The sequence below is a fragment of the Perognathus longimembris genome, chromosome 7 (genome assembly GCF_023159225.1).
Source record: "Perognathus longimembris pacificus isolate PPM17 chromosome 7, ASM2315922v1, whole genome shotgun sequence".
Taxonomy (NCBI): Eukaryota; Metazoa; Chordata; class Mammalia; order Rodentia; family Heteromyidae; genus Perognathus; species Perognathus longimembris.
The window spans coordinates 81566853-81593399 of record NC_063167.1 but is presented as its reverse complement, the minus strand read 5'-3'; the positions used below and the strand labels follow the sequence as shown (position 1 = coordinate 81593399).

General features: G+C 40.7%; 1 protein-coding gene across 1 annotated transcript; it reads left to right on the top strand.

Moving 5' to 3' along the window:
• Lrrc39 (leucine rich repeat containing 39) lies at positions 1-26540 on the top strand. Its single transcript, XM_048352039.1, has 9 exons — positions 1-209; positions 3905-4097; positions 9396-9501; positions 13260-13416; positions 15640-15776; positions 20865-21010; positions 21979-22131; positions 23135-23271; positions 26440-26540. Exons 2-9 carry the CDS (start codon positions 3985-3987, stop codon positions 26493-26495), a joined length of 1005 nt encoding a protein of 334 aa, XP_048207996.1. The 5' UTR covers positions 1-209; positions 3905-3984; the 3' UTR covers positions 26496-26540.
• Positions 26541-26547: the final 7 nt, after the last annotated feature.

The window sequence follows — 26547 nt, the reverse complement described above, 5'->3', positions numbered from 1 at the left end:
ATTCTTGCTATTCTCGGCCTCGTCTATGAACTAAAATTAGAAGTCGGCTGACATTACATGTCACTGGGTTACAGCCTCCCTGAGAACTGTAGGCATTTGCAGCCACACTGGAAACAAACAACAACAACAAAAATCACCCTGTAATCCATTCCTTGCTGACTGATAATCACTAACTTTGGGCACACTGGCTTCAGTGTCTACCAGCACTGGTAAGTATTTTTCATAACCAGTTTTTCTCTGTTCTTCATATATAGTTCGCTGATGATCAATTTCTGGTGTCTGTAATTGCCAGAATGTACAACTAAACTTGGATGAATCTTTTTGTGGGGGGTGGGGGTGGGGGTGTCATGCTTTTCTGTACAGGCTTGTGTTTCTTTGGTCTTTTTTCCCCTCTAAGAAGCTGACCTCCCCTGTGTTGTCACTGCCCTGCCCACCTCCTGGATGTCCTATATGCGTTCCAATTACATGTCAATCAAAGTCTAGGCAGAGATCTTGTGTTAGAGGTTGGTTCTCTTCTGAGGGAAATCTGCCATCAAGTGCAAAGTAATAGATGACCGAAACAGAATGGCAAATGAGGAAACGAATTCACCAGTGACTGATGAATGGTTATATATCTAGTACAATACACACACACGTAGGTAGTTAGGGCTTTAAGAATAGTTTTCATTATTTGCTGTTTTTTTTTCTTCAAATTTTTATTATCAAACTGATGTACAGAGAGGTTACAGTTTCATACGTTAGGCATTGGATACATTATTATTTGCTGTTATTTAAAGTAATAAAATATTTCAATATTGCTAATATATGAGAGTAAGAAATTATATGGAATATGCCCAGGTAATTAGATTATTAGTACATGTACCCTCAAGGTTTTTGTTTGATCTTTTGTGTGTGTGTATATATGTATGTATATATGTGTATGTGTGTGTGTGTATGTGTGCGCATGTGTGTGCCAGTATGATTGCTTGAATTTAGGGCCTCACATTCTTTTTAAATTAAATTTTATTGACAAGGTGATGTACAGAGGGAGTACAGTTACATAATAAGGTAGTGAGTACATTTCTTGTCTTACTTGTTACACCCTCCCTCATTTTTCTTTCCCTTACCTAGTTCAGATAAGCATATATACAATATCCAGAGTAGCAAAATCATATACAGTGACCACAGGGGGTACGCCAAAGGAAATTCACCTAGTATATTAAACACAATGAAAACAATAAAATCTTCCTGTTTCCATCTCTTGGAGTTCATTTTGCTTAGCCTCAACTTATATAATCATATGTACATAGCTGCTGAGCTATTGTGAGGGCCTCACATTCTTGTTTAGCTTTTATTTTAAGTTCTTTTACATCTTCATAAAGCTATATCCCTATTTTTATTGTCTTTCTTGGTTAAAATATATGTAAACACACACACACACAAAACGAGATTATACTATGTTGCCTAGGATGGCCTTGAATTTTGGAGCTCAAGTGATCCTGCAGTCTTAGCCTCCCAATAAGCTAAGATTTCAGACCTGCCCTACCACATTTGGAATTACATTGTTTAAATATCAATATAACATAGGATCTGGATTTTACAAGCATATTTACAACACAAACATCCACTTTTAAAAGTTTCTCTTGTCTAGCCTATTGAGATCCCCCAAGGTTCAATTCTCAGCCTAGAGAAATAAGCACATAACTAAAATCATTTCTCTTTCATTCAAATCTCGGGGACTTAAAAAATACCTTTTCTAATTTGAATGCATCTACAGTTAACAAATAGGCAAAATATTAATTTCTGAATCAAAAGTCCATAATGGCAACATCCAACTTTAAGGTGAAATATTTTATTGACCATGAAATAAAAAAAAAAAAAACTTCCTTTCTTCTTTGTAATTCAGCAAAACTACCTCCAACTTCTTCCTATAGGCCCAAAGGCACTGGCTGTCCTAAACTGTTCCTTGTCATCATCTGTACCTTGCTGGCTCATCTGTGCAAATGAACTGTTCATAGAAGTGTCACCATATTCTTCCTTGTGCTACAGCCTGGCAAGGACCAGACAGTGGAGCATAGGCTGGGAAATGAGTCATCAGGGACACAGTGACCTGATTAAGACTTAACCAGACATCCTGGATCTGCCACTTGAGTGAGGACATTCATTCCATCTTTGTTCTCCTTAGCTTTTTGTGTGATGTTGGTTATAGGTTTGTCTTATGTAGCCCTTATTATTTCAAGGCATGATCCTTTTAGGCCTCGTTTCTTCAACATTTTATGGAGGGAGATTGATTTTTGTTGATGGGTTCTCTGCACTTACTGAAATGAATCTGTGATTCTATATACGTGTTGTATTCTGTTTATGAATTTGCATTCTTGGAATAAAAACACCCGATGATGGTACATGACTTTTTTTTTTTTTTGGCCAGTCCTGGGCCTTGGACTCAGGGCCTGAGCACTGTCCCTGGCTTCTTCCCGCTCAAGGCTAGCACTCTGCCACTTGAGCCACAGCGCCGCTTCTGGCCGTTTTCTGTATATGTGGTGCTGGGGAATCGAACCCAGGGCCTCATGAATATGAGGCAGGCACTCTAGCCACTAGGCCATATCCCCAGCCCGGTACATGAATTTTTAAAAATGGGTTGTTGAGTTTGGATTGGGAGTGCTTGGTTGACAATTTTTGTGTTTATGTTCATCAGGAACATTGGTCTGAGCCAGGTGCCAGTGGCTCACACCTGTAATCCTAATTACTCAGGAAGCTGAGATCATTTGAAGCCAACCCAGGCAGGAAAGTCCTTGAGATACTTATTTCTGATGAGCTTTCAGGTTTTTGCTCGTTAATTGGAGATAAGAGTCTTACAGACCTTCCTGCCCAGGCTGGCTTGGAACCACAATCCTCAGAGCTCAGCCTCTGGGGTAGCTAGCATTACAGGGGCGAGCAGCACCTGGTCCTAAGGAACTTTCTTAAATGTCACAAATATTCTTTTTTTTTAAATTAATTTTTATTGTTTTTATAGAGGTGATGTACAGAGGGATTGCCATCTCATAAGTCAGTACTGAGTACATCTATTTTTATGTATTGTTTATTTTTTAATAGAATTGCTGGCTCAAAGTGTGTGAATGTTACAAGATAGATCCAAACTGATTTGGTCCCAAATCTCCTTTCAGTCACTGAACTAAAGTTTCCACAAAAGGTCATCCTCACCAATACCCTACTGCAGAAAAGGATACCCCAGCATGCTTTTCATGTGCACTTCTCCATTTCTAAATGTTCCATGAAAATATTTGAATTGTAGTATTTTACATAAGGGTTTTTAAGGGAAATATGACATGTAAAATATACACAATAGTCATAAGGTCTGGTGGTGGATGCCTGTATTGGTTATTTGGGAGGCTCGTGTGAAAGGACTGTTTGAATCTCTGAGTCTGAGACCGACCGAGCAACACTGTGAGACTCTGTCTCAGAAACCAACTAACCACTGGGAATGAGAGAGGCTGAGGCTCTCATCTGTAATCCTAGCGACTCAGGAGGCTGTGCTCTGAAGATTGAGGTTCAAAGCCAACCTGAGCAAACAAATCTGAAAGACACTTATCTACCATGAACCACCAAAAAGCTGGAAGTTGTGTGACTCAAGTGGTAGAAACTCAGCCTTGAGTGAAAAGGCCAAGTGAGATCACAAGGCCTTAAGTTCAAGCCTCAGTTCTGGTGCAAAAGAGAAGGGGGGGAGGGAGAAAGGGAGAGAGGGAGAGGGAGAGGCAGGAAGAGAGAGAGAGAGAAGAGAGAAAACAAGCAAACAAAATAATCCAAAAACCAATCTGAACAGTTTCTGAAACAGTGTTCAGCACACATTATCTAGTATGATTATCAAGGTATTTGATGAACATTCTAAACACATTGCTTCTCACCCTCCTATGGCACCATCTATTAGGTTCTTTCTGAGTGGTTCACTGTGATCCTGCTATTCAAACCTTCATGAAGTTGATGCCTTACTGACAATGTAGAGAAATCATGACAGAGAACGTGGTTTGCACTGGAGTGTTTCATGCTGCAAAGGAAGTTTGGGAAAAAAGAATAAAGAAACACAAGGAAGATCTGAAGCGAGAGAAGGAATTCCAACACAAGTATGCTATGACGCTTTTTTTTTTTTTTCCAGTCCTGGGGCTTGGACTCAAGGCCTGAGCACTGTCCCTGGCTTCTTCTTGTTCAAGGCTAGCACTCTACCATTTGAGCCACAGTGCCACTTCTGGCCTTTTCTATATATGTGGTGCTGAGGAATCGAACCCAGGGCTTCATGTATACAAGGCAAGCAATCTTGCCACTAGGCCATATTCCCAGCCTCCTGCTATGACACCTTTGTTATTTTGAATTAGTGAACATTCATAATCTCAACATTATAGAAGCTTATTTACTAAGTACTCAGTGGTAGAGTGCCAGACTTGATGAAACAGCCAAATGAGAGCTCAAGGCCTTGTGCTCAAGCCCCACTGCCAATTTTGTAAAAAGTGTTTGTATGTGGAAATGGTGGTCATGCCTTGTGGTAGGTGCTGTGTAACATTCACCAGTTTGAATGGTATCAGTCACCCTCATTTTCAGGATTGTTATTCGGTATTATTTTTTTTTTTTTAGTATCTAAAACAAGAAGTAAACACTAGAAGCATGGAGGTCAAGTGCTAAGCACCTCCCTAGCAAGTAAAAGGGCCTGAATCCATAATCCAGTACTAGAGGGAAAGATGAAAAGTAGCAGGTGACATTGGTTCACAAGCTTCAAAGCCAGCCTAAGCAGAAAAGTCTTTGAAACTCTTATCTGCAATAATTCAGAAAAACGTTGAAAGTAGAGGTGTGGCTCAAGTGATAGAGGGCCAGCCATGAGCAAAAAGAGCACAAAAAGCCTGAGTTCAACCCTCAGCACACACACCCAGAAAAAATCTGGCAATAGAAGGTACTACAAATTTCTAGCTACTTGAATAGCTGTAAGTTCCAGCTATGGCTCCTGAAGATCGCCTGATTTCTAGATTGGGGCTATATTTACGTTTGATGGCTCTCATATCCTCTGCCTCTTCCATATCTTACCTACTTTCCTGATTGTGCCACTGATTTTTACAAGAACAGTCCTTTTTCTCCTAGATTCCACATACAAATTCTCAGTCATTAGGTTTTCTTTTAAAATAGTAAATGTATTCATATAACTTAGCAAGTCACAGAAAATTCAGTATAAAAGGCCTAGCTAGGCAATTGAAAAGTAAGACAGATTCAAAAGTAGTCAGAGCAGAACCTCCATGCTGGCAAACTAGGCTTTGTTCTTACTTTCCACTGCCATCCCAGGCTGCCAGCTTGGGGTTTGTGTGAAAGGCCCTCAACCTTCCAAGATGACCAGAGCATTTGCCAACATCACAGCCAAGCAATTTGATGTTTTCAAAAGAAACTTCTTTTTCATTCATTTGTTCTTTTGTTCGGGCTATAGCAGAGTTTGAACTCAGGGCCTCTTACTTGCTTGACTGGTGCTCTTCCAATCAAGCCATGCTTCCAGTTGGACTTTTTGCTGGTTATTTTGAAAGTGGAGCCTGAGGGATTTTTCTGCCTAGGCTTGCCTTGGATCTTACTTTGGTCCTCTGGATCTCAGCCTCCTAGGTAGCTAGGATTACAACCAAGCCATCCAGAACTTGCTTTCTTTTATCTTTAAGAGTGAGGAGATGTTTCTCAGGTCCCTCCAGTAAACTCCTTCAATGGCCAGAATTGGGTCATTTGTACACCCCAGGCAGTTACCTTGCAGAGAAATGTGATTGAAATCAAGATGTATTCCATGATTGCTTGGGAGTAGGGTAACAATTGGTATTCTTCCACTAAAGAATAAGGGAGAGTCAGTCATGGTGGCACATGCCTGTAATCTTAGCACTTTGAGAGACTGAGGCAGGAAGATAGAGATTGTGACGCCAGCTTTGGATACAGAGTGAGACTTTGCCATTCATTCATAGATAGACAGACAGATAGATAGATAGATAGATAGATAGATAGATAGATAGATAGATAGATAGACAGATAACCAAATAAATCAAATAGGTGAAAGGTTATTGATAAGCCACAATTTGCATCTGGCAAATGTACGTGATTAGACTCTGGGCCCTGATGGCTCATGTCTATAATCCTAGCTACTCCTGAGATCTGAGGCTCTCAGTTGAAAACCAGCCTAGGAAATAAAGGAGACTCTTATCTCCAACTAACCATCACCCCTCCCCCCCCAAAAGAAATCTGGAAGTGAAGCTATAGCTTCAGTGATAGAGCACAAGCCTTGAACAACAATAACAACAGAAAGCTTAGGGGTAGCATCCAAGCCCTGAATTCAAGCCCCAGTTCTGACACACACAAAAAGATCAGGGTGAGGTTCTCATTCTTTCCATGCAAAGCCAACAAACATGCTAACAAAATAAAAAGTGATAGTAGCACTTATTTCTAGAAACTTTGCTGGCTGGTCTATTTTTTAAATTAATTAATTATTTTTTACCTGTCATGGGCTTGAACTCTTTAAGGCTAGCGCTCTATCACTTTGAGCCACAGCGTCACATCCAATTTTCTGGTGGTTAATTAGAGATAAGAGTCTCATGGACTTTATTGCTCAGGATGCCTTTGAACCGCAATCCTCAGATCTCAGCCTCCTGACTAGCTAGGATTACAGGCCTGAACTGCCAATGCCCAGCTATCTAGTTTATTTGTTGTATTTAATCCTTTTCAACTTGCTGAAATAACATAATTTGTACAGTAAGCTTGCTCTATTTGTTTATTTATGCCTTATTCAATCATGTGGTTTGGGCCCAGGCATGGTCAAAAGATTTTTTTTTTTAAATCAAGAGAAATTTAAGAAAAATGTTTACTTCCTCCATATGCATTATGTAGCACCACAGAGTCGGCTGTGTGCAAGGCCCGGCCCTCTATTGTGTTTGAGTCATTCTATGATCTGCTGAACACTTCCCTGACCTTAGTTTTGTGAAAATAAACCTCCATAAGAGTAAATGGGACACCAAAGCAAATCAAAAGTTAGTGTGTTTAGTATAAGTGATAAAGTGAACATCTAAGATTTGTTGAATGGATATTGAGCCATCAGATGGGGGAAATGAGTCAGACATCGAATGCTGTTCATCCTGCACATGTGCAATTTCACCAATCAGTGGTGGTTTCATGGGAGCCATACATCCGGTGATGCCATGGGTTTGCTGTATTAGGTTGTTCTGTGAGAGAACAAAAACAGAACAATAGCCTATATAAGTTCTGATCACTTTTTTCTTTAATTTGGTTCCAGTGCTTGAACTCAGGGCCTGGATGCTGTCCCTAAGCTTTTTTCTACTCAAGGCTGGTGCTCTACCACTTGAGCCACAGTTCCACTTCCTGCTTTTGGGTGGTTAATTGGAGATAAGAGTATCATAGATTTTCCTGCCTGGACTGCCTTTGAACTGTGATCCTCAGATCTCACCCCCCGAGGAGCTGAGATGACAAGCATGAGCCACTGCTCCACTTTCTGTTCACTGTGAACAAGCACTGCAGAACTGCAATAGCAATTCCACCGAATCAGACACTTAAAGCCCTCTCCTTTACCTCCCAACTATACATGGTTTTCCATTCTTAAAGTTCTGCCTCCTCTCCCACCTTCTCCCAAAATAGATGGGCAACTTCAGCCATCACATGCACTTCCAGCCAGCAGGAAGTTGCCCTTCAAAGAAAACGAACACACTTCTAATAGTCCATTGGCAAAACTTCACATCACTTATTTGTAGCTGCAAAAAAGAGTGAATGGTTAAATGTCTAGTGCCTAGTTAATTTAAAGGATTTTTTTTTAAGATAGAAACTTGCTGTGTAGCCCAGGCTTGCCTCAAACTCTAAAAGCCTCCTGCCTCAGCTTTCTGAGTACTGGGACTACAGGTATGCACCATTATACCCACCAGAGGACCCATTATTGGGAAAAAGGCATAAAATTATTTTTTTAAGGCATAAAAATTATTAGAGGATGATGAGTAGTCTTGGCCACATATAAATACTATTATTTTTCTCCGTTGCAAGTAGAAAAACCCAAGGGACAGGCCAATGTGTCTTTTCAAGGATCACATTGCCAATTAATGCAGAACTGATATTCACACCTTGATCTGACTCAGTGGGTATTACATTCACTTAGGCCTTCATTTTCCAGAGTTTCCTCTTTTATAAATAAAGCTATGCTTGTGAAATGTACTATGCTTATATTTTGCCAATTATAATAGTTTTCGCTTTCAGAGAGTCTTATAGTGGTGGAGAGGAACTAGACTCAACTCTGACTGCAACAAATAAATAAAAGGGTGATTTGCAGGCAGGAGGCAGGGGAGGGAGTGGATGGAAACATGTTAAGAGGAGTCAGAATGGGATTTCTGGCTGATGTAACTGGATAGGATTATTGCTGAAGAAAAGTGGCTAGGTAGTAAAAGCAAGGGATGTTCACCAAATTTGCTCAGCAAGATTCTTTTTGTTGTTGTTTTGTTTTTTTGTTTTTGCCAGTCCTGGGCCTTCGACTCAGAGCCTGAGCACTGTCCTTGGCTTCTTTTTGCTTAAGGCTAGCACTCTGCCACTTGAGCCACAGTGCCATTTCTGGCCGTTTTCTATATATGTGGTGCTGGGGAATTGAACCTAGGGCTTCATGTATATGAGGCAAGCACTCTTGCCACTAGGCCATATTCCCAGCCCCTCAGCAAGATTCTTGCTCATATTATATTCTATCAAAACAAAGAGGGCATCCCAAGGCAGGGCCTGTTTAAAGAGAATCTCAAAGGAAACTGTCATTGTCATTAATGACCCTCTTTCTCTGAAAGTCTCCAGATGTTGGAGGGGCTGTAAATCTAAGAGAAGACAGGAGAGCCTTGCCTAGCATGATTGAGACTCTGGGTTTCATCCCCAGCAAAAAATAAATAATCTGAAGAAAGATTATCAGCTAACATCTTAATCATTTAGGTACAGGTTTTCTTTAAAAGTTTGAATGTTGGGCAAAGGGAGAGGAAATAACCACAAATGACAATTCACAAAGGAGTGGGAGGTAACTCACTGTTACCTCAGGACATTTAGGGTACTGATAACTTTTATAAATTTATTTTTTATTTTTTATTTTTTGCCAGTCCTGGGCCTTGGACTCAGGGCCTGAGCACTGTCCCTGGCTTCCTTTTGCTCAAGGCTAGCACTCTGCCACTTGAGCCACAGCACCACTTCTGGCCATTTTCTCTATATATGTGGTTCTGGGGAATCAAACCCAGGGCTTCATGTATAGGAGGCAAGCACTCTTGCCACTAGGCTACATTCCCAGCCCCTGCTTTTATAAACCTTGCAAAATCAATTCTTGCCCGATATCCACACAACAATGACAGCTATCTATGCCAGTACTTGGGAACTAAAGTGATTGTTTGGTCTCTTAGACTAGCCCGGATTTGGGAGGAACGAGTGAGCTTAACTAAACTAAAAGAAAAGGTCACCAGAGAAGATGGAAGAGTCATTTTGAAGATAGAAAAAGAAGAATGGAAGGTAAATTCTAGAGAAGAAACTTATGATTTTGCACCTTTTGTTCTTGGAGAGTTGAGAAAATTATTCCAAGACTTTGTAATTAAGATTATAATAGCTGGTTCTGGTGGCTCACTCCCATAATCCTGAGATCTAAGGATCACAGTTCAAAGCCAGCCTAGGCAGGAAAGTCTGTGAGAATCTTACCTCCAATTAACCACCAAAAAGCCAGATGTGGAGTTGTGGTTTGTGGTAGAGTACTAGCCTTGAGCAAAAAGAAGCCAGGGACAGTGCTCAGGCCCTGAGTTCAAGCCCCAAGACTGGAAAAAAACAAAACAAAACAAAAAAACACCAAATCAATTTGGGCACCAAGAAGAATAGGAAAGAGACATATAAATTTATGTTGCAAAAATATAATTTGTTGTTGAGCACTGGTGTCTCATGCCTGTAATATACCTGATTATTTAGATTCAAAGCCAGCCAGCCAGGTAAGTCCACGAGACTCTTATCTTCAATCAATCAGCAAAAAGTAGGAAGTAGAGGTATAGGTCAAGTGGTAGAGCACCAGCCTTGGGCAAAAAAGCTGAGGGACGCTGTCCAGGCCCTGAGTCAAGCCCCAATACTAGTAGAAAACAATTTCTTTAAATTATTTGCTACTTAAGCTCAAGTCATTTGTGATATTTCTCCTAACCTTTGTTTTGTTTTCTTTGCCAGTCCTGGGGCTTGACATCAGGGCCTGAACACTGTCCCTAGCTTCTTTTTGCACAAGGCTAGCACTCTACCATTTGAGCTATAGTGCCACTTCCAGCTTTTTTTTTCTATATATGTGGTACTGAGGAATCAAACCCAGGGCATCATATATATGAGGCGAGCACTTTACCACTAGGCCATATTCCCAGCCCTCCTAACCTTTATAATATGTAATTTCTCATTTTCTTTTCTTTTCTTTTTTTTTTTTTTGCCACTCCTGGGGCTTGAGCTCAGAGCCTGGGCACTCTCCCTGAGCGTCTTTTGCTTAAGGCTGGCACTCTATCACCTGAGCCACAGCACCACTTCTGGCTTTTTCTGTGTGTGTGGTACTGAGGAATTGAGCCCAGGGCTTCATGCATGCTAGGCAAGCACTCTACCACTAACCCACAGTCCCAGCCCTCATTTTCTTTTTCTTTTTTTTTTTTAAGATGACTATCTGGCTATCATTTCTTTTAGAAATGATTGATTAAAGCTTCATGAAATAGAATGGATAATATTATTTTGTTAGGGGTGACTCCTGATTCATGTTCTTTCCCTCTTTAACTGCTGGGCTAAATCTATCCTCTCCTTTGTGGAGAGACAAAGCCTTTTATCCCCTTATGTGTTCCCTATCACTCTCGCCCTTGGCTGCCTGACCTGCAGGTGATCCAAGGTGGAATGGGGCCACAGATAGCCTCGGCTGGCGTGTGGTTGCGAGAATGCCCTCCCCCTCCCTATACTCGCCAAGGAAGACAGGTATGCATGGGCACTTCGGAGTAAGCTTCAGGAGCTTTCTGTTTATTCAAGGGAGGGGCAATCAGACTTATAGCAGTAATGACAAGGGAAGGAGAGGGACTGACCAGGTGCTACCGATAGGCTAATGAGCATGTCCATCCAAGAGCAGCACCATAGGACCTCCCCAACGGGCTAACGTCATTTCCCACAGAACCGCCCTCTGTGCGCCTGACCCCCCGCCCCCCACCACTACAACACACGTGCTTGCAGCTGGGAGGCGGGAGCTGGTTAGGCTGCCTCTTCCGGTTTCGGACCAGGAAGGAGGTGGGAGTGGCTAGCAGCCAGCAGTCCCAGGTCTTAAAGGTATAGCCATCCCCACACCTAACTATATTAAGCATACTGTAATTTTTATAAGTATTTATTTTTATGCATGTACATAGGTATTTTTAGCTACATGGTTGACTCCCTTGCTTCCTCTTGAATCTATTTTACACTGAATTCAAAATCAATAGAATTTAGAATACATGAAACTCTTTAAAATTTCCAGCTTAATGATACTTTAAAATACCTTGAAATGAAGAAAAGTTTAAATGACTGATTGAGAAGATCTTTTGGATAATCTCTTTTGTATGTGGCCAGTCTTGGGACTTGAACTCTTTTCTTTTCTTACTATTTATGCTACACCTCCACTTCTGGCTTTTTGCTGGTTAACTGAAGGCAAGAGTCTCACAGATTTGTCCATGTGGGGCTGGCTTTCAACCTATGATCCTCAGATCTTAGCCTCCTGAGTAGCTAAGATTACAGATGTGAGCCTCTGGCACCTGGTTGAATATTCCCAATTTATTAGCCCATTAACTCTAGGAAAGCCTAGTAGAACAGAATCTTTGAGACAAACTTCAACTTGTGTACATTGTTGACAAGATATGTCACTTTGTTTATTCTGCTATAATTGGAGTCTGAATTTTAGCAAAAAAAAGATAAAGGTCTTAGAACTTAGTACTAACACAGAGTACCTAGAAAAAAAACTATAAAGTTTGGTTTGTTTGTTTTTTTTTGTAGGTTCAAATGCAAGATCTGGGTGCTATCCTTTATCTTGTTTGTTCAAGACTGGTGCTCAACCATTTGAGCCCTAGCTTCACTTTCTGCTCTTTTGGTGGTTAATTGGAGATGAGTCTTACAGAATTTCCTACCTGACTGGCTTTGAACCGTGATCCTTAGACCTCTGCCTCCTGCATAGCTAATATTACAGGTGTTGTGGGAGGTCCATGGATCAACATGCAATGAGACACTCAGATTAGGAAAAAAAATTTTTTTTTAAATTTTGGCCAGTCCTGGGGCTTGGACTCAGGGCCTGAGCACTGTCCCTGGCTTCTTTTTGCTCAAGGCTAGCACTCTGCCACTTGAGCCACAGCGCCGCTTCTGGCCGTTTTCTGTATATGTGGTGCTGGGGAATTGAACCCAGGGCCTCAGGTATACGAGGCAAGCACTCTTGCCACTAGGCCATATCCCCAGCCCCAGATTAGGAAAATTTTAAAAAGATTTTATTGAGCGAGAAAGTACTGGCACATCAGGACTGCAGGTCAGGATCTCAAGACACAGTCCTGGCCATCTCAGAAGGCTTCGTATATACGCCAAAACCACAGGAATTTTCCCTTTGACTTAACTATAGGGGCTTGTTACTTCTGAAAAGTGTGGGTCACAACAGGTCAGGGTGCCTTAATCTTCACTGGAAACCATCTAACAAGGAGGTGGCAAAACAGGACAAAACTCTCCAGGAGTAGTTTACAGGTGTGGATCAATACAGAGCAAAACAAGTTCAAAGCAAGTTGGGGGCTGGGGATATGGCCTAGTGGCAAGAGTGCTTGCCTAGTATACATGAGGCCCTGGGTTCAATTCCCCAGCACCACATATACAGAAAATGGCCAGAAGTGGCGCTGTGGCTCAAGTGGCAGAGTGCTAGCCTTGAGCAAAAAGAAGCCAGGGACAGTGCTCAGGCCCTGAGTCCAAGCCCCAGGACTGGCCAAAAAAAAAAAAAAAAAGCAAGTTGGGTAAATACAACTACATAACTTTACAGCAAGGGCCAGCGTCAGAAAAAGTTTTACATTAAACAATACAGAATAAAGTTTTACATTGAACACTACAGGATAGTATCAGCAATACTTTGTTTTTGAGAGCTAGCAGAGCAACAGATTATCTTCATCACTTCACAGGCATCAGCCACCAGTGCCCAGCTCCAAAGTGCTTTTATTAATTAATATCACACCTCATTGTGCTAATGATCTAACTTAAGTCATATAGTGGTGATTCATTTCTTTTAGACTCTCCCTTCTTCTTTACTGAAACTCAATCAACTACAGGAATGGCAACTTCATAGAACTGGTTTATTGAAAATTCCTGAATTCATTGGAAGGTTCCAGAACCTCATTGTGCTAGATTTATCTCGAAATTCAATTTCAGAGATACCTCGAGGAATTGGTAAGAAAAGATTGCTTTTATTCCTGTGCTGTTTTACCTAACTGTTTTATTTTGAAGCTTACAAAAAAAAAGCTTGTGGGGCTGGGAATATGGCGTACTGGTAAAGTGCTCGCCTTGTATACATGAAGCCCTAGGTTCAATTCTTCAACATCACATATATAGAAAAAGACAGAAGTGGCACTGTGGCTCAAGTGGTAGAGTGCTAGCCTTGAGCAAAAAGAAACCAGGGGCAGTGCTCTGGCCCTGAGCTCAAGCCCCAGAACTGGCAAAAAGCAAAACATACAAGCAAACAAAAAAAAAGCTTGTGGCCTATACATATCCCTGAATCATGAGAATGTTGTAAACATTTAATCTAAATTGAAACTCAAAGGATGCAAGCTTCTGGGTTAGTTGGGGTTATGACAGATGAGATACCAAAGTGATAAAAGTCTGTTTGGAGACACTGTTCTAGAGATTTGGCAACAACATTGCTGGTTTAGCTATTCCTCTTACAACAAGCTGAAGGCAATAAAAACGAGTTAGTGTGGTGCTGGTGGCTTATGCCTGTAATCCTAGTTTCTCAGTGTTGTGTGGTAAAATATATCTTAAATCAGATATAAAACCAGTCATGAGAAAATCGAGAAGCCACATCTTGAAAGTCCAAATTGTGGAGTCTTTATTGGGTCTGCAGGTAGGCCAATTACAAAACCTTCTGGGGCTTGGACTCAGGGCCTGAGCACTGTCCATGGCTTCTTTTTGCTCAAGGCTAGCACTCTACCACTTGAGCCACAGTGCCACTTCTGGCTTTTATCTACATATATATGTGGTGCTGAGGAATTGAACCCAGGCCTTCATGCATGCTAGGCAAGCACTCTACCACTAGGCCACAGACAAAGGTCATGTGTTGGGTGTCTGGGTGGAGACCAAGCCTCAACAAAGCATTATACAGAAATACAGCACAAAGAGTAGAGCTCTCCTGGGGCTAAACAACACAAGGTACCTACATATTCCCCAAAGTGGGGCCATCTGACTCTACTCCTTTAACCAGGCATCTGCAATTCAAAGAATGGCTTGTCTCTGCTCTAGGCCTTGGAGCTGGGTCAACAGTCCCCCAACTCCTGGCTAGGCTCCTCCAGGATGTCCGTGAAAACAACAGCCCCTAGCACCTAGCCAGGCACCAGGATGGCTGTGACTCAGTTTCTGCATTACATCTGGAGGCTGAGATCTGAGGGAGGTTTGAAGCTAGCTTAGACAGACAAATCAAAGAGAATCTTATCTTCAATTAATCAGCAAAAAACCAGAAGTGAAGGTGGGGCTTGGGCTCTTGAGTGAAAAAGGCAGGCAAGAGTACAAGGCCTTGTGTAAGCCTGATAGTCTCCTCTCCCATAGCTTAGCATGTTCCCTTCCTATGCAACAATAGGTCCATATCGAAAGAGCGGCAAAATATGTAGCCCCCACCCCCTCTTCCTTGAGATGGCACTCCTTTTGTACATTTATGACCATGTAAGGCAACAAGACCCCCTTAGACTGACCTCCAGGCCTGGGCAGTTGCAGGACCCCCCCATATCTACCATTTGAAAGCAGCAATCGATCATAGCCCAACATGGTGAAGCCTCTGGTTCCCACATCCACACAGAAGTCCCCGCCTCTAAGACCTCCTAGGTTATATTTATCACTCTGGACAATAGACCGCACTTCTTCTCAATCCTCCCTGGTGAGAAGGGTTCTTGCCATTCCCTTTGCCAGCAATAAACTTTTCCTTTGTTCTTTTGTACCTGGATGTCTGCTTGGTTTCTGGCAATGTCTAATATATTTTAACACTGAAGAAAGAAGGGAGCGAGGGAGGGCGGCAGGAAGGCAGGCAGGCAGGAAAGAGAGTGGAAGAGAAAGAAAATGAAAATGAAAAATATTCATTGCACAGTGGGAAAAAATCCTCCAGATGAAAAATTACTCAATACATTTTGGTTTTGGTGTTGAGGCACAAACCCCATGCCTGGCAGATGCTAGAGCAGGACTCAACCACTGAACCACCTTCAGCCCAGGATATCTCAATGAAAATAGTCGAGTTCCTACCACCCTATGGCACTAATAAACTTGTCCAGTGTTTAAAGTCGGGGGAGGGCACAGACAAGAAAAAGAGGAGGAAATAAGAACTGTGAATTATATATGAAATCTGTCCTATAATACTTGGTTGTTGCTGGAAACATTTTGTTCATCTGCTTTCTACTATGTTTTATTTTGTAGGACTACTTACTAGGCTTCAGGAACTGATTCTTAGCTACAACAAAATCAAAACTGTCCCCAAGGAACTGAGTAATTGTGCCAGCTTGAAGAAACTAGAACTGGCTGTTAACAGAGATATATGTGATCTTCCACAAGAGGTTCGAAAGATCCACGTGCTTAGCCGATTATTGTCTATCTACTTGTAGTTTTCTCCTCCATTATATGTTAAAAAAGAAAGCTCATGAGGAAATACTAGAAATTTTATGTCAAAAATACTTAGCGAGGGGCTGGGAATGTGGCTTAGCGGTACAGTGCTTGCCTAGCATGCATAAAGCCCTGGGTTCGATTCCTCAGCACCATATACACAGAAAAAGCCAGAAGTGGCACTGTGGCTCAAGTGGTAGAGTGCTAGACTTGAGCAAAAAGAAGCCAAGGACAGTGCTCAGGCCCTGAGTTCAAGCCCCAGAACTGGCCAAAAAAAAACCCCAAAAAACAAAAAACAAAACAAAAAAAAGTAGTGAAAACCATTTCCTATTGTAGCTACATTGCAGCTTTTTTTTTTGCCAGTCCTGGGCCTTGGACTCAGGGTGTGAGCACTGTCTCTGGCTTCTTTTTGCTCAAGGTTAGCACTCTGCCACTTGAGTCACAGCACCACTTCTGGCCATTTTCTGTATATGTGGTGCTGGGGAATCGAACCCAGGGCTTCAAGTATACGAGGCAAGCGCTCTTGCCACTAGGCCATATCCCCAGCCCACACTGCAGCTTTTAAATTGAAGAAAAATCTTTGTAGCACAAAAAGTACTTCCATTATTGTCATTGTATTGATGTACCTTGTTGATTAGATTGCTATTTGCTTGAAAGCTAGACAGAATTAAATTTAAAAAATTAGGAAAATTAAATTAAAATTAAGTTAAAAAATAAAATTTTATGCTCAACATCCCTGGTAGTAAAGGAAATGCAAATAAAAACAACCCTGAGATACCACCTCACCCCAGTTAGAATGGCCTATACTCTGAACTCAGGCAACAACAAATGCTGGAGGGGGTGTGGGGAAAGAGGAACCCTTCTCCATTGTTGGTGGGAGTGCAAATTAGTACAACCACTTTGGAGAACAGTATGGAGGTTTCTCAAAAAGCTCAATATAGACCTACCCTATGACCCAGCCATACCACTCCTAGGCATCTATTCTAACCAGCAAACCCCAAGATATCAAAAAGACATTTGTACTTCCATGTTTATCGCAGCACAATTCACAATAGCCAAAATATGGAAACAACCCAGATGCCCCTCCACAGACGAATGGATCCAAAAAATATGGTACTTATACACAATGGAATACTACATAGCGATTAGGAATGGTGAAATATTGTTATTCGCAGGGAAATGGTCAGAACTCGAACAAATAATGTTGAGCGAGACAAGCCTAGAACACAGAAAACAAAGGGGCATGATCTCCCTGATATATGACTGTTAACAAAGGGAGACGGAGAGACAGTAGAGACCAAGTCTGTGAAACCAAAAACTGCTTGTCAAATAGTAGTCCCCACATTATTGGGGCAGCGACCCAACAGTATGTAACTAAAACCAAACAATTACTCAACATATAAAGGTCAAAAATTGACCTCTCAGGGGAATACAATAGCTCAAAAGCTATGTATGTACGTTCATATAAGACTACTGCCGACATATGGTCTAATATCAACATTACATTTAAAGCCCTAGGCGAACTTTCTTGGGCGTGGCCACGTGGCTACTGTATATGTTCTTGATACATTGTATATTGTATATATGTCTACCTGACCTACAGAAGGGATAGAAAAACAGGGCGTAAGATATCACAAGAAATGTATACACTGCCCTACTATGTAACTGTACCTTTTTTGCACAACACCTTGTCAAAAAATTTGTGTTCAATTAATAAATAAATTAAATTAAAAAAAATTTAAGACAAAAAAGCCAGGTGTTGGTAGCTCACACTTGTAATCCTAGCTACTCAGGAGGCTGAGATCTGAGGGTCATGGCTTAAAAAACAGTGCCCAAACTCTGAGAGACTTTTTTCCAATTAACCATCAAAAACCCCTGAAAGTGGAGATGTGGGTTAAGTGGTAGAGTGCCAGTTTTTGGAAGAAAAAAAAAAAAAAGCTAAGTGAGTGCACAGGCCCTCAGTTCAGGCCCCAGTACTGGCAACCAAACAAGCACTTAGGTACATTAATCAAAACTGAAAACCACGCAGAGCAATGATACATAGCCAACTGTATGAAGTAGGGAGGAATAGACTAGAAACTGTCATATCAGTATATTTTTTGTTAAACTGAGAATGCTAGTATTGTCCTACTGTGGTTTTTTTTTTTTTTGCCAGTTCTGGGGCTTGAACTCAGGGCCTGAGCACTGTCCCTGGCTTCTTTTTTGCTCAAGGCTAGCACTCTATCACTTGAGCCACAGTGCGACTTCTGGCTTTTTCTGTATATGTGGTGCTGAGGAATCAAACCCTGGGCTTCATGTATATGAGGCAAGCACTCTACCACTAGGCTGTATTCCCAGCCCTAAAAGGTGATGTACAGATGGGTTCCAGTTATGTAAGTCAGGTAATGAGCACATTTCTTTTTGAGTAATGTTACCCTTCCCCCCTCTCTGTTTTTTCCTTCTGCTCCCACCCACAAGTTGTATAGTTCATTTTCAACACAGTGTCTAGTGAGTATCATTGCTGCATTTGTTCACCCTTTGCCCTTTCATCTCTATGCCCTCCTTACTTTTCCAAAGACAGATAAGTGAACAAACAAGACAAAAGAAAACAAAAACAGCAATGAAGAAAAAACCTCTTGTTTCCATTTCCTGGAATTCATTTTGATAATTATTTTGTATGATCAGATGTACATAGGCATTGTGTCTTTGTGTCCCTCTCCTGAATATCTTCCTTTGGTCTCACTGTGTGTGAAGTGTCTAGAATCCTGTATAACATATCATGTCACAGTGTATTTTATTTTCTCTTAAACTTATTTATTGTTTTATTTTAAACTTATTTGTTTTGTCAGTTGAAAGGCTTGAATTCAGGGCCCAGACTCTGTCCCTGAGCTCCTTTGCTCAAGGCTAGTGCCATAAGGGCACCATAAAGGGGGGGGCACTGGGTTGGGAATGTAGCTTAGTGGTAGAGTGTTTGCCCAGCATGCATGAAGCCCTGGGTTCCATTCCTCAGCATCACATATAAACAGAAAATGCCAGAAGTGGCACTGTGGCTCAAGTGGTAGAGTGCTAGCCTTGAGCAAAAAGAAGCCAGGGACAGTGCTCAAGCCCTAAGTTCAAGCCCCAGGACTGGCACAAAACCCCAAAACAGAAAAATCTCATGGGGACTTTCCTACCCAGGCTGGCTTTGTACCCTGATTCTCTGATCTCAGCCTCCTGAGTAGTTAGGATAACAGGCATAAGCCACTGGCACCCGGCATCCACTTTATTTTAGGTCTAGCTTCCATATATGAGAGAAAACACACTATTTGTCTCTCTGATCTTGGCTTACCTCACTTAACATGATTTGTTCTAGGTCCATCCTAGAACAAATGACATAGCATTATTATTTCTAATGGCTGCATAAAATTCCATTGTAAATAGGTACTACATTTTTTGGATCCACTTATCTATTGTAGAGCATCTGGGCTGTTTTCATAGATTGGCTATTGTGAATAATGCAACAATGAACGTGATGTACAAGTGTCTTTGCAGTATCCTGGCTCCTGATGTTCTAGGTTAGATGCCCAAGAGTCGTATGGCTGGGTCATAGGAAAGAGCTAGGTTTAGGTTTTTGAGGAACTTCCAGACTGCTGTCCAGGGTGGTAGTTCTAGCTTACATTCCCACCAACAGTGCAGTAGGGTTTCTTTTCCCATATATTCCAGCCAACATTTGTTGTTCAAATTCAAAATGTTGGCGAATCTAACTGGGGTGAGATGTATTGATTTGTATTTCTTTTATGACCAGTAATGATGAGCACTTCTTCATGTATTTCTTTGTCATTCTTTTTTTTGCCAGTCCTGGGGCTTGGACTCAGGGCCTGAGCACTGTCCCTGGCTTCTCTTTGCTCAAGGCTAGCACTCTACCCCCTGAGCCAAGGCACCACTTCCAGCCTTTTCTGTTTATGCGGTGCTGAGGAATCGAACCCAGAACTTCATGTATGCTAGGCAAACACTATACCACTAAGCCATATTTCCAGCCAGCCCATGCCAAAGAATTTTTTCTTCTGAGAAGTCTCTCCTTAGCTCCTTTGTGTCCTACTATATATTTATATGTATTTGCTGGTTCCAGGGTTTAAACTCAGTGTCTTGTACTTTCTCAGCTTGCTAGCTTGCTCAGTTGATATTCTCCCATTTAGCCAAGCCAGCTTTTTGCTTGTTATTTTGGAGTTGGAGTCTTGTGAACTTTTCTGTTAGTGTTGGCTTCAAATCACAATCCTCCAGGTCTCAGCCTCGTGTGTAGATAAGATTACAGATGTGCATCACCACTATTAATTTTTGATGGTTTATTTAGAAACTGTAATTATCAAGCAGTAAAGTTGATGTATGGATGAAAGTAAAACATGATGATAAATGTTTACTGTTCGGGGGAAGCAAAAGCCTTTCCAGGAGGGTCCTGTTAACACTGGTACTTGGTTACTTTGGAAAATGAATTTGCATTGAATAGACACAATCCCACCCACCCCTTCTCCCCTCTTTTGTGCTAGACTGTACACATGCTAAGCACACACTCCATCACTTAGTTCTATCTAAGTAGATACAATCTATATATGCAGCAATATATCATACAAATATGTGTAATATATCATACACGTGTGTGTGTGTGTGTGTGTGTGTGTGTGTGTGTGTGTGAGTCCTGGGGCTTGAACTCAAGCAGGGTGCTGCCTCTGAGCTTTCTTTGCTCAAGGCTAGCAATCTACCACTTGAAACACTCCCATCTTTTTGGTGGTTAACTGTAGATAAGAATCTTACAGTCTTTCCTGCCCATGATGGTTCTGAACCATAATCCTCAGTTCTCCACCTCATGAATAGCTAGGATTACAGGACTGCCCATCTGTATCAGAATTTTTTTATTTTCCTGGAAGGCTACTAAGCTTTATTTTTCTGTTGGTTGTGAACTAGTATGCTAGAAGCTCAAATGTAATATGAACATCCCTCAGTGTCAAATAGCTCTTGGATCAGGGTGAACCTTTTAGTAGTTTACATGGTAGACATGTGGTTTTGAAAAACCTTGCTTTCTTCTTCAGCTCAGCAAACTGTTAAAACTGACTCACCTTGATTTGAGTATGAACCAGTTTACTACCATCCCTCCAGCTGTGTTGGACATGCCTGCCCTTGAGTGGCTAGATATGGGAAGCAACAGACTGGAGCAACTTCCTGAAACCATAGAAAGGTAAACTAAATAACTAACCAATGCCTTAAAACCACCTATGAAAAACAAGAATTGAAAACAAACTGAACAAGACAAAGGGGAACCCCCAATTCTCCATCACAATACACTCATTTAGTTTAAAATATGCTGGCTTGCCACAGAATATTTTCATTTGTGCCAAATATATAAAAGGGTTTGGAGAGTAGAAAAACTGGTTGTGTCACTTCCAAGACATTTGGCAAGAATATGCCACAGCTATACCCACAGGGCTGAGTGCATGCCGGGCATTTCTATGTACTTTACAAAAGGATGTGGGAATGAATGTAGAGAACGTTAGTCCACACCTCCAATGTCAGTTAGTAAGGTATCCTGGCCAGCATCCATGTTGTTAACCATTGTGCATTCCAGCTTTCATCTAACAGACCTGGTGATAATTTATGACTTTTCTCTTAAGACTCGATTGCATAACATTTAGCAACACCAAGCAAATGGTGACAACTGTGAAGAATTGTAAAATACATTGATTTCATTTCTACCACCATAGGATTGCAGAATTATGAAGCTTAATTCTGTAATGTAGTTTTAGTCAGGTCATGTGAAGTCAGTAAGGTCCGTACGTCTATTGGTTCAAAGAGACATTGCAAAAAATGACACTTCTTTGGGGTGTGTGTGTGTGTGTGTGTGTGCATCTGTCTGCCTATATTGAGCTTGAACTCAGAGCCTGGGGTGCTGTTCCTTAGCTTTCTTGCTCAGGGCTCAAGGAGCTCTACCATTGTCACAGCTCCACTTCCACATTTTTTTGGTAATTAATTGGAGAGACTTCTACTCAGGCTAGCTTTGAACTGAGATCGTCAGATCTCAGCCTACTGAGTAGCTAGGTTTGCAGGCATGAGCCACTGGTGCACATCCAATTTCTTTGATTTTTCAGGTAACAAAAATCTAGATTTTATATAATGTACTAATCGTAGAAACCTCTTTTAATTTTCCAGAATGCAAAATCTACATACTTTATGGCTACAGAGGAATGAAATAACATGCCTGCCAGAAGCAATCAGCAACATGAAAAATCTGGGTACTCTTGTTCTCAGCAATAATAAATTGCAAGATATTCCAGTATGCATGGAAGAAATGACAACTCTGAGGTAAGGAGTTGTAGATAAAAAACTGACATGTTCATTTTTTGCCACACAATAAGGTAATATTTAGAAATGATCGTTAATAAATCTGGTTCTTGGGCTGGGGATATGGCCTAGTGGCAAGAGTGCTTGCCTCCTATACATGAGGCCCTGGGTTCAATTCCCCAGCACCACGTATACAGAAAACGGCCAGAAGTGGTACTGTGGCTCAAGTGGCAGAGTGCTAGCCTTGAGCAAAAAGAAGCCAGGGACCATGCTCAGGCCCTGAGTCCAAGCCCCAGGACTGGCAAAAAGAAAAAAAAAAAAGTGGTTCTTATTTATTTGATGCATATCTTCTCAGAACCTTCTCCAATTGGGTTGGGATGTAGTGGCAAAACACTTGTGTAGCAAGTGCAACATCCTGGGTTCAATCCCCAGTACCAGAAAAAGACAAAAAGAAAAGTCAAAACAAACAAAACCTTCTCTAATGTTGAAATTCTATTATTTGACAAATAAGATTCATATAATACTGGTCTTATTCAAGAAAGAATGATTAAAAATAAACTGTATAGGGATTTTTCAGTCTTAAGAAATAGCCTGTGTTGGTGACTTTTTCATGAAAAGTATTTTTATACTGCTAATAACTGTCATTAGCTAATCCTAGTTACTCAGGAGACAGCTGGGGATTGTGGTTCAGTGAAAAGGCTGTGAGACTCTTACTTCCAATTAAGCTTTAACAGAAAAAGGAAAGGTGGAAGTAGAGCTGTGGCTCAGTTAGTAGAATGCTTGCCTTGAGCAAAAAAGCTCAGGTACTGCAGGTACAGGCTGGCATGCACACAAAACTCATTGGCAACAGTAAGTACTAATAGTATGAAATGAGTATTTTTTTCTTCTAGGAAATGTAAAGATTTTGGGGACACATCTCATCAAGATATTCAGTAGCTGAAGTGAGTCATTTGATCTTTCTCTAGGAAAATAAATGTACACATCGATAGCATCTATAAAAATACTGTTTTTGGTGAACTGCTAGGTTTGTCAACTTCAGAGACAACCCACTAAAACTGGAAATTACACTTCCTCCCCGTGCAAGCACAGATGAAGAGGAGGAACAGGAACTGTTTGGCCTTCAGTTTATGCATACATACATACAGGAGTCACGGAAAGCAGGTAGGTCGGTACACAAATCTATTTTGGTAAAATGTGCATAACTTTTCTTTCATTTCTTTATATATTTATCATCCCATCTTACTTTTTCTACCAGTTTCTAGTCTCTTGGCCAATATTGTAGGAGAAAAGTAAGGGAAATTGGAAACTCTGACAAAGATAAGGAAATAAAAGGTATACTCACATATTTTCAAATGGTGTCAGGAAATTCTTTGAAGCACTTGAAGCATAACCAAGTGAATGAAGAAGTAATCTACTATCCATTCAATTTCCCTGTCTATAGAGATGCGGGCCCTACACAGGAGGCGGAGATCTGAGGGTCATAGTTCAAAGCCAGTCTAGGCTTTGACTCTTACCTCTAATTAACCATCAGAAAACCAAAAGTGGTGTTGTGGCTCAAAGTGGTAGTGATGGTAGCCTTGTGCAAAAAGAACTCAGGGACAGCGTCCAGACCTGAGGTCAAACCCCATGACTGTCCCCTCCCCCCAAAATAGTTTGGGGCCTAAGTTTGGAAAGCAGAGAGGGTAAATATACCAAAGATAAGTTGGAATAAAATTAATCATCGAGTAAAGATGAGTAAAGGGAAGAGTTTAAGATGTATTTTTGGTTAGAGTAACAAGGCAGATGTGGACGCTGAGATGGGGAATGAAGGAAGTTGATTTGAAGGGCAGTAGTGGTAGAAGCTAAGGATGAGGCCTAGTTTTAACATGAAATCTGATGCATCTATGGGACATTCAAGGTGTGATAACTGTGCAGTTGAATATCAAGTTCAAGGAAGGGGTTTGCTGAACCTGAAAAATCTACAACTCAAAAATAGCACTATCTTAAGTAATCATCTTTTCCTAACATTGGAGAGTAAAACAAGGTTGGGAAAACAGTAATCTTGAACCAAGGGTGGCATGCTGAAGGAAAAGCTGATTTTTCCATAAAGTATTCTTATCATTATTATAAACATTATTAAGCTAAATGGGCCACAGAATTGAATCATTATGATAGTTCTTGGATGTGTAAATATGTCTTATTAAACATAATTGAGATTTTGTCTGAAGTGGAGGTGTAGCTCAAGTAGTAAATTGCCAACCTTGAGCAAAAAAGCCAAGTACCAATGCAAAGCCCTTAGTTCAAGCCCCAATCCTGGCACCACAAAGAGAGAGAGAGAAAGATTATATCTACCATAGAATAATTTTTATTCTAGGGCATAAACTGTTCAGTGATACAAACAAATCTTAGGACAAAAATTGACATCTATGATTCGGTAAAATAAGGGTATTAAATGATGTATCATCTTTTATATTCTCTTAATTGGAGATTGAATAACTTAAACATAATCAAAGTAACTTACTTTAATAACATTTGACATAAAACTTACGAGAAAAACATAACAGAAGTATTAATAGCCTGCCTGTTATTAAAGATCCATTCCTGAATTACTAGAATTACCATCACTAATTACGATTTGTTGAGCATTTACTTTGTGCCTGAAACCATTCTAAACATTTGAGGTGCACACAATGATGTTGCGAGGTAGGTTTTGTTATTAGAATCATCCCCGTTTTAAGAGAACATTGAGGCCCAAAGGATGAAGGAGCTTGCCCAAGATCACATAGTTGAGAGGTGGTAAGGATGGAATTTGAACCTAGACACTGTGAAAAGACATACAATTAGAGACAAAGGATAAAAAGACAAATGACTCCAAAAGCAATACTTGCAAAACCATTTGGTGTAAACCAACTGAACAATGCATGGGAGGAGAGGGAAAGGGGGAGATAACAAACTGTACAAGAAATGTATCCACTGCCTTACATAAGAAACTGTTACCCCTCTGTACATCACTTTGACAATAAATAAATATTTAAAAACACCTCTAAATCTAAAAAAAAAGACATACAATTAAAATAAAGTAGAAAGGTCCAGAATACAAAAAATGGGCTAGCATTATAGTTACCTTGCTAGCATTCCATTTTCTACAATTTTAGATTCTGGCATATACACTAATAATTAAGACAGTTTTCACAAACGAATATAGAAACAAGTCAAGGATAGATGTGCAAAAGAATAACAGTCACACCAATGTTTGGTTTATTATTTGTTTGTGCATAGACCCCACTTATCCGATAAATAACACCTAAATGTGAGGTTTTTGGTTTCATCATTGAATTCTATTTTATTCCAAATTTCTTTCTCAAATTGGAAAGAATGCATCTATTTTGTGTACTTACATTTGTCAAAATTGAGCTGCTAAGAGATATGATACCTAATTAACTTCAAGAGTTATTTGCAATTTGTGATTAATGCTTTTAAACATCATTTGGGAATTTACGTTTTTTTTTTCTTTTCAAAAGCATCTCTTCAGTTGGTGTTTGTTACGGACAAATTCTGGTAATACTATACAGATGTTTGAAGGTGATTTATTATTTTTTTTTTATTTTTTATTTTTTTGGCTAGTCCTGGGCCTTGGACTCAGGGCCTGAGCACTGTCCCTGGCTTCTTCCCGCTCAAGGCTAGCACTCAGCCACTTGAGCCACAGCGCCGCTTCTGGCCGTTTTCTGTATATGTGGTGCTGGGGAATCGAACCTAGGGCCTCGTGTATCCGAGGCAGGCATTCTTGCCACTAGGCTATATCCCCAGCCCCTGAAGGTGATTTATTGATTATACATGTATCAGAATTTGCTTGCATTTGAAAAAAACACACCTGCTTATCCTTTTTTTTTTGGTTGATCATGGAACTTGAACTCAGGGCCTCGGCACAGTCCCTGAGCTTTATTGCTCAAAGCTAATCTCTACCACTTTGAGCCACAGCACCACTTTGAGCCACAGCACCACTTCTGGTTTTCTGGTGGTTAATTGGAGATAAGAATCTCACAGACTTTCCTGCCTGGGCTGCTTTGAATTTCAATCCTCAGATCTCAGCCTCCTTATTAGCTACAAGTATAGGCATAAGCCACCAGTACCCAGCACAATTAATTATCCTTTAAATTTCTGCACAGAAAAACATCCACCTCTAAGCCAAATATTCAGATTGGCATGTTACAAACTCACAATTGATAATTACATTTGGGCTTGAGAAATAAAAAATATTAAATAAAACAAAAGGAAAATACATTTCATAAACTATTGCAAATAGAAAGTTCATATGTTAATTGTGTGTTTGATCTGTTATGTGTATTTCAGATGATCAAGTTAACTGTTCAACTGCTTTACTGACCTCTATAAACACTGATGGATAATGTAATTCAAAATGCCATGGTGAAGAGGATTACTTTAAGAATTTGGTGAATT

Excerpts from the sequence above, each read along its gene's own strand:
- Lrrc39 (XM_048352039.1), top strand. The coding sequence starts at position 3,985 with ATGACAGAGAACGTGGTTTGCACTGGAGTGTTTCATGCTGCAAAGGAA. Across the intron at positions 4,098-9,395 it reads GAGAAGGAATTCCAACACAA|ACTAGCCCGGATTTGGGAGG; the intron begins GTATGCTATGAC and ends TTGGTCTCTTAG. Across the intron at positions 13,417-15,639 it reads AGAGATACCTCGAGGAATTG|GACTACTTACTAGGCTTCAG; the intron begins GTAAGAAAAGAT and ends TTTATTTTGTAG.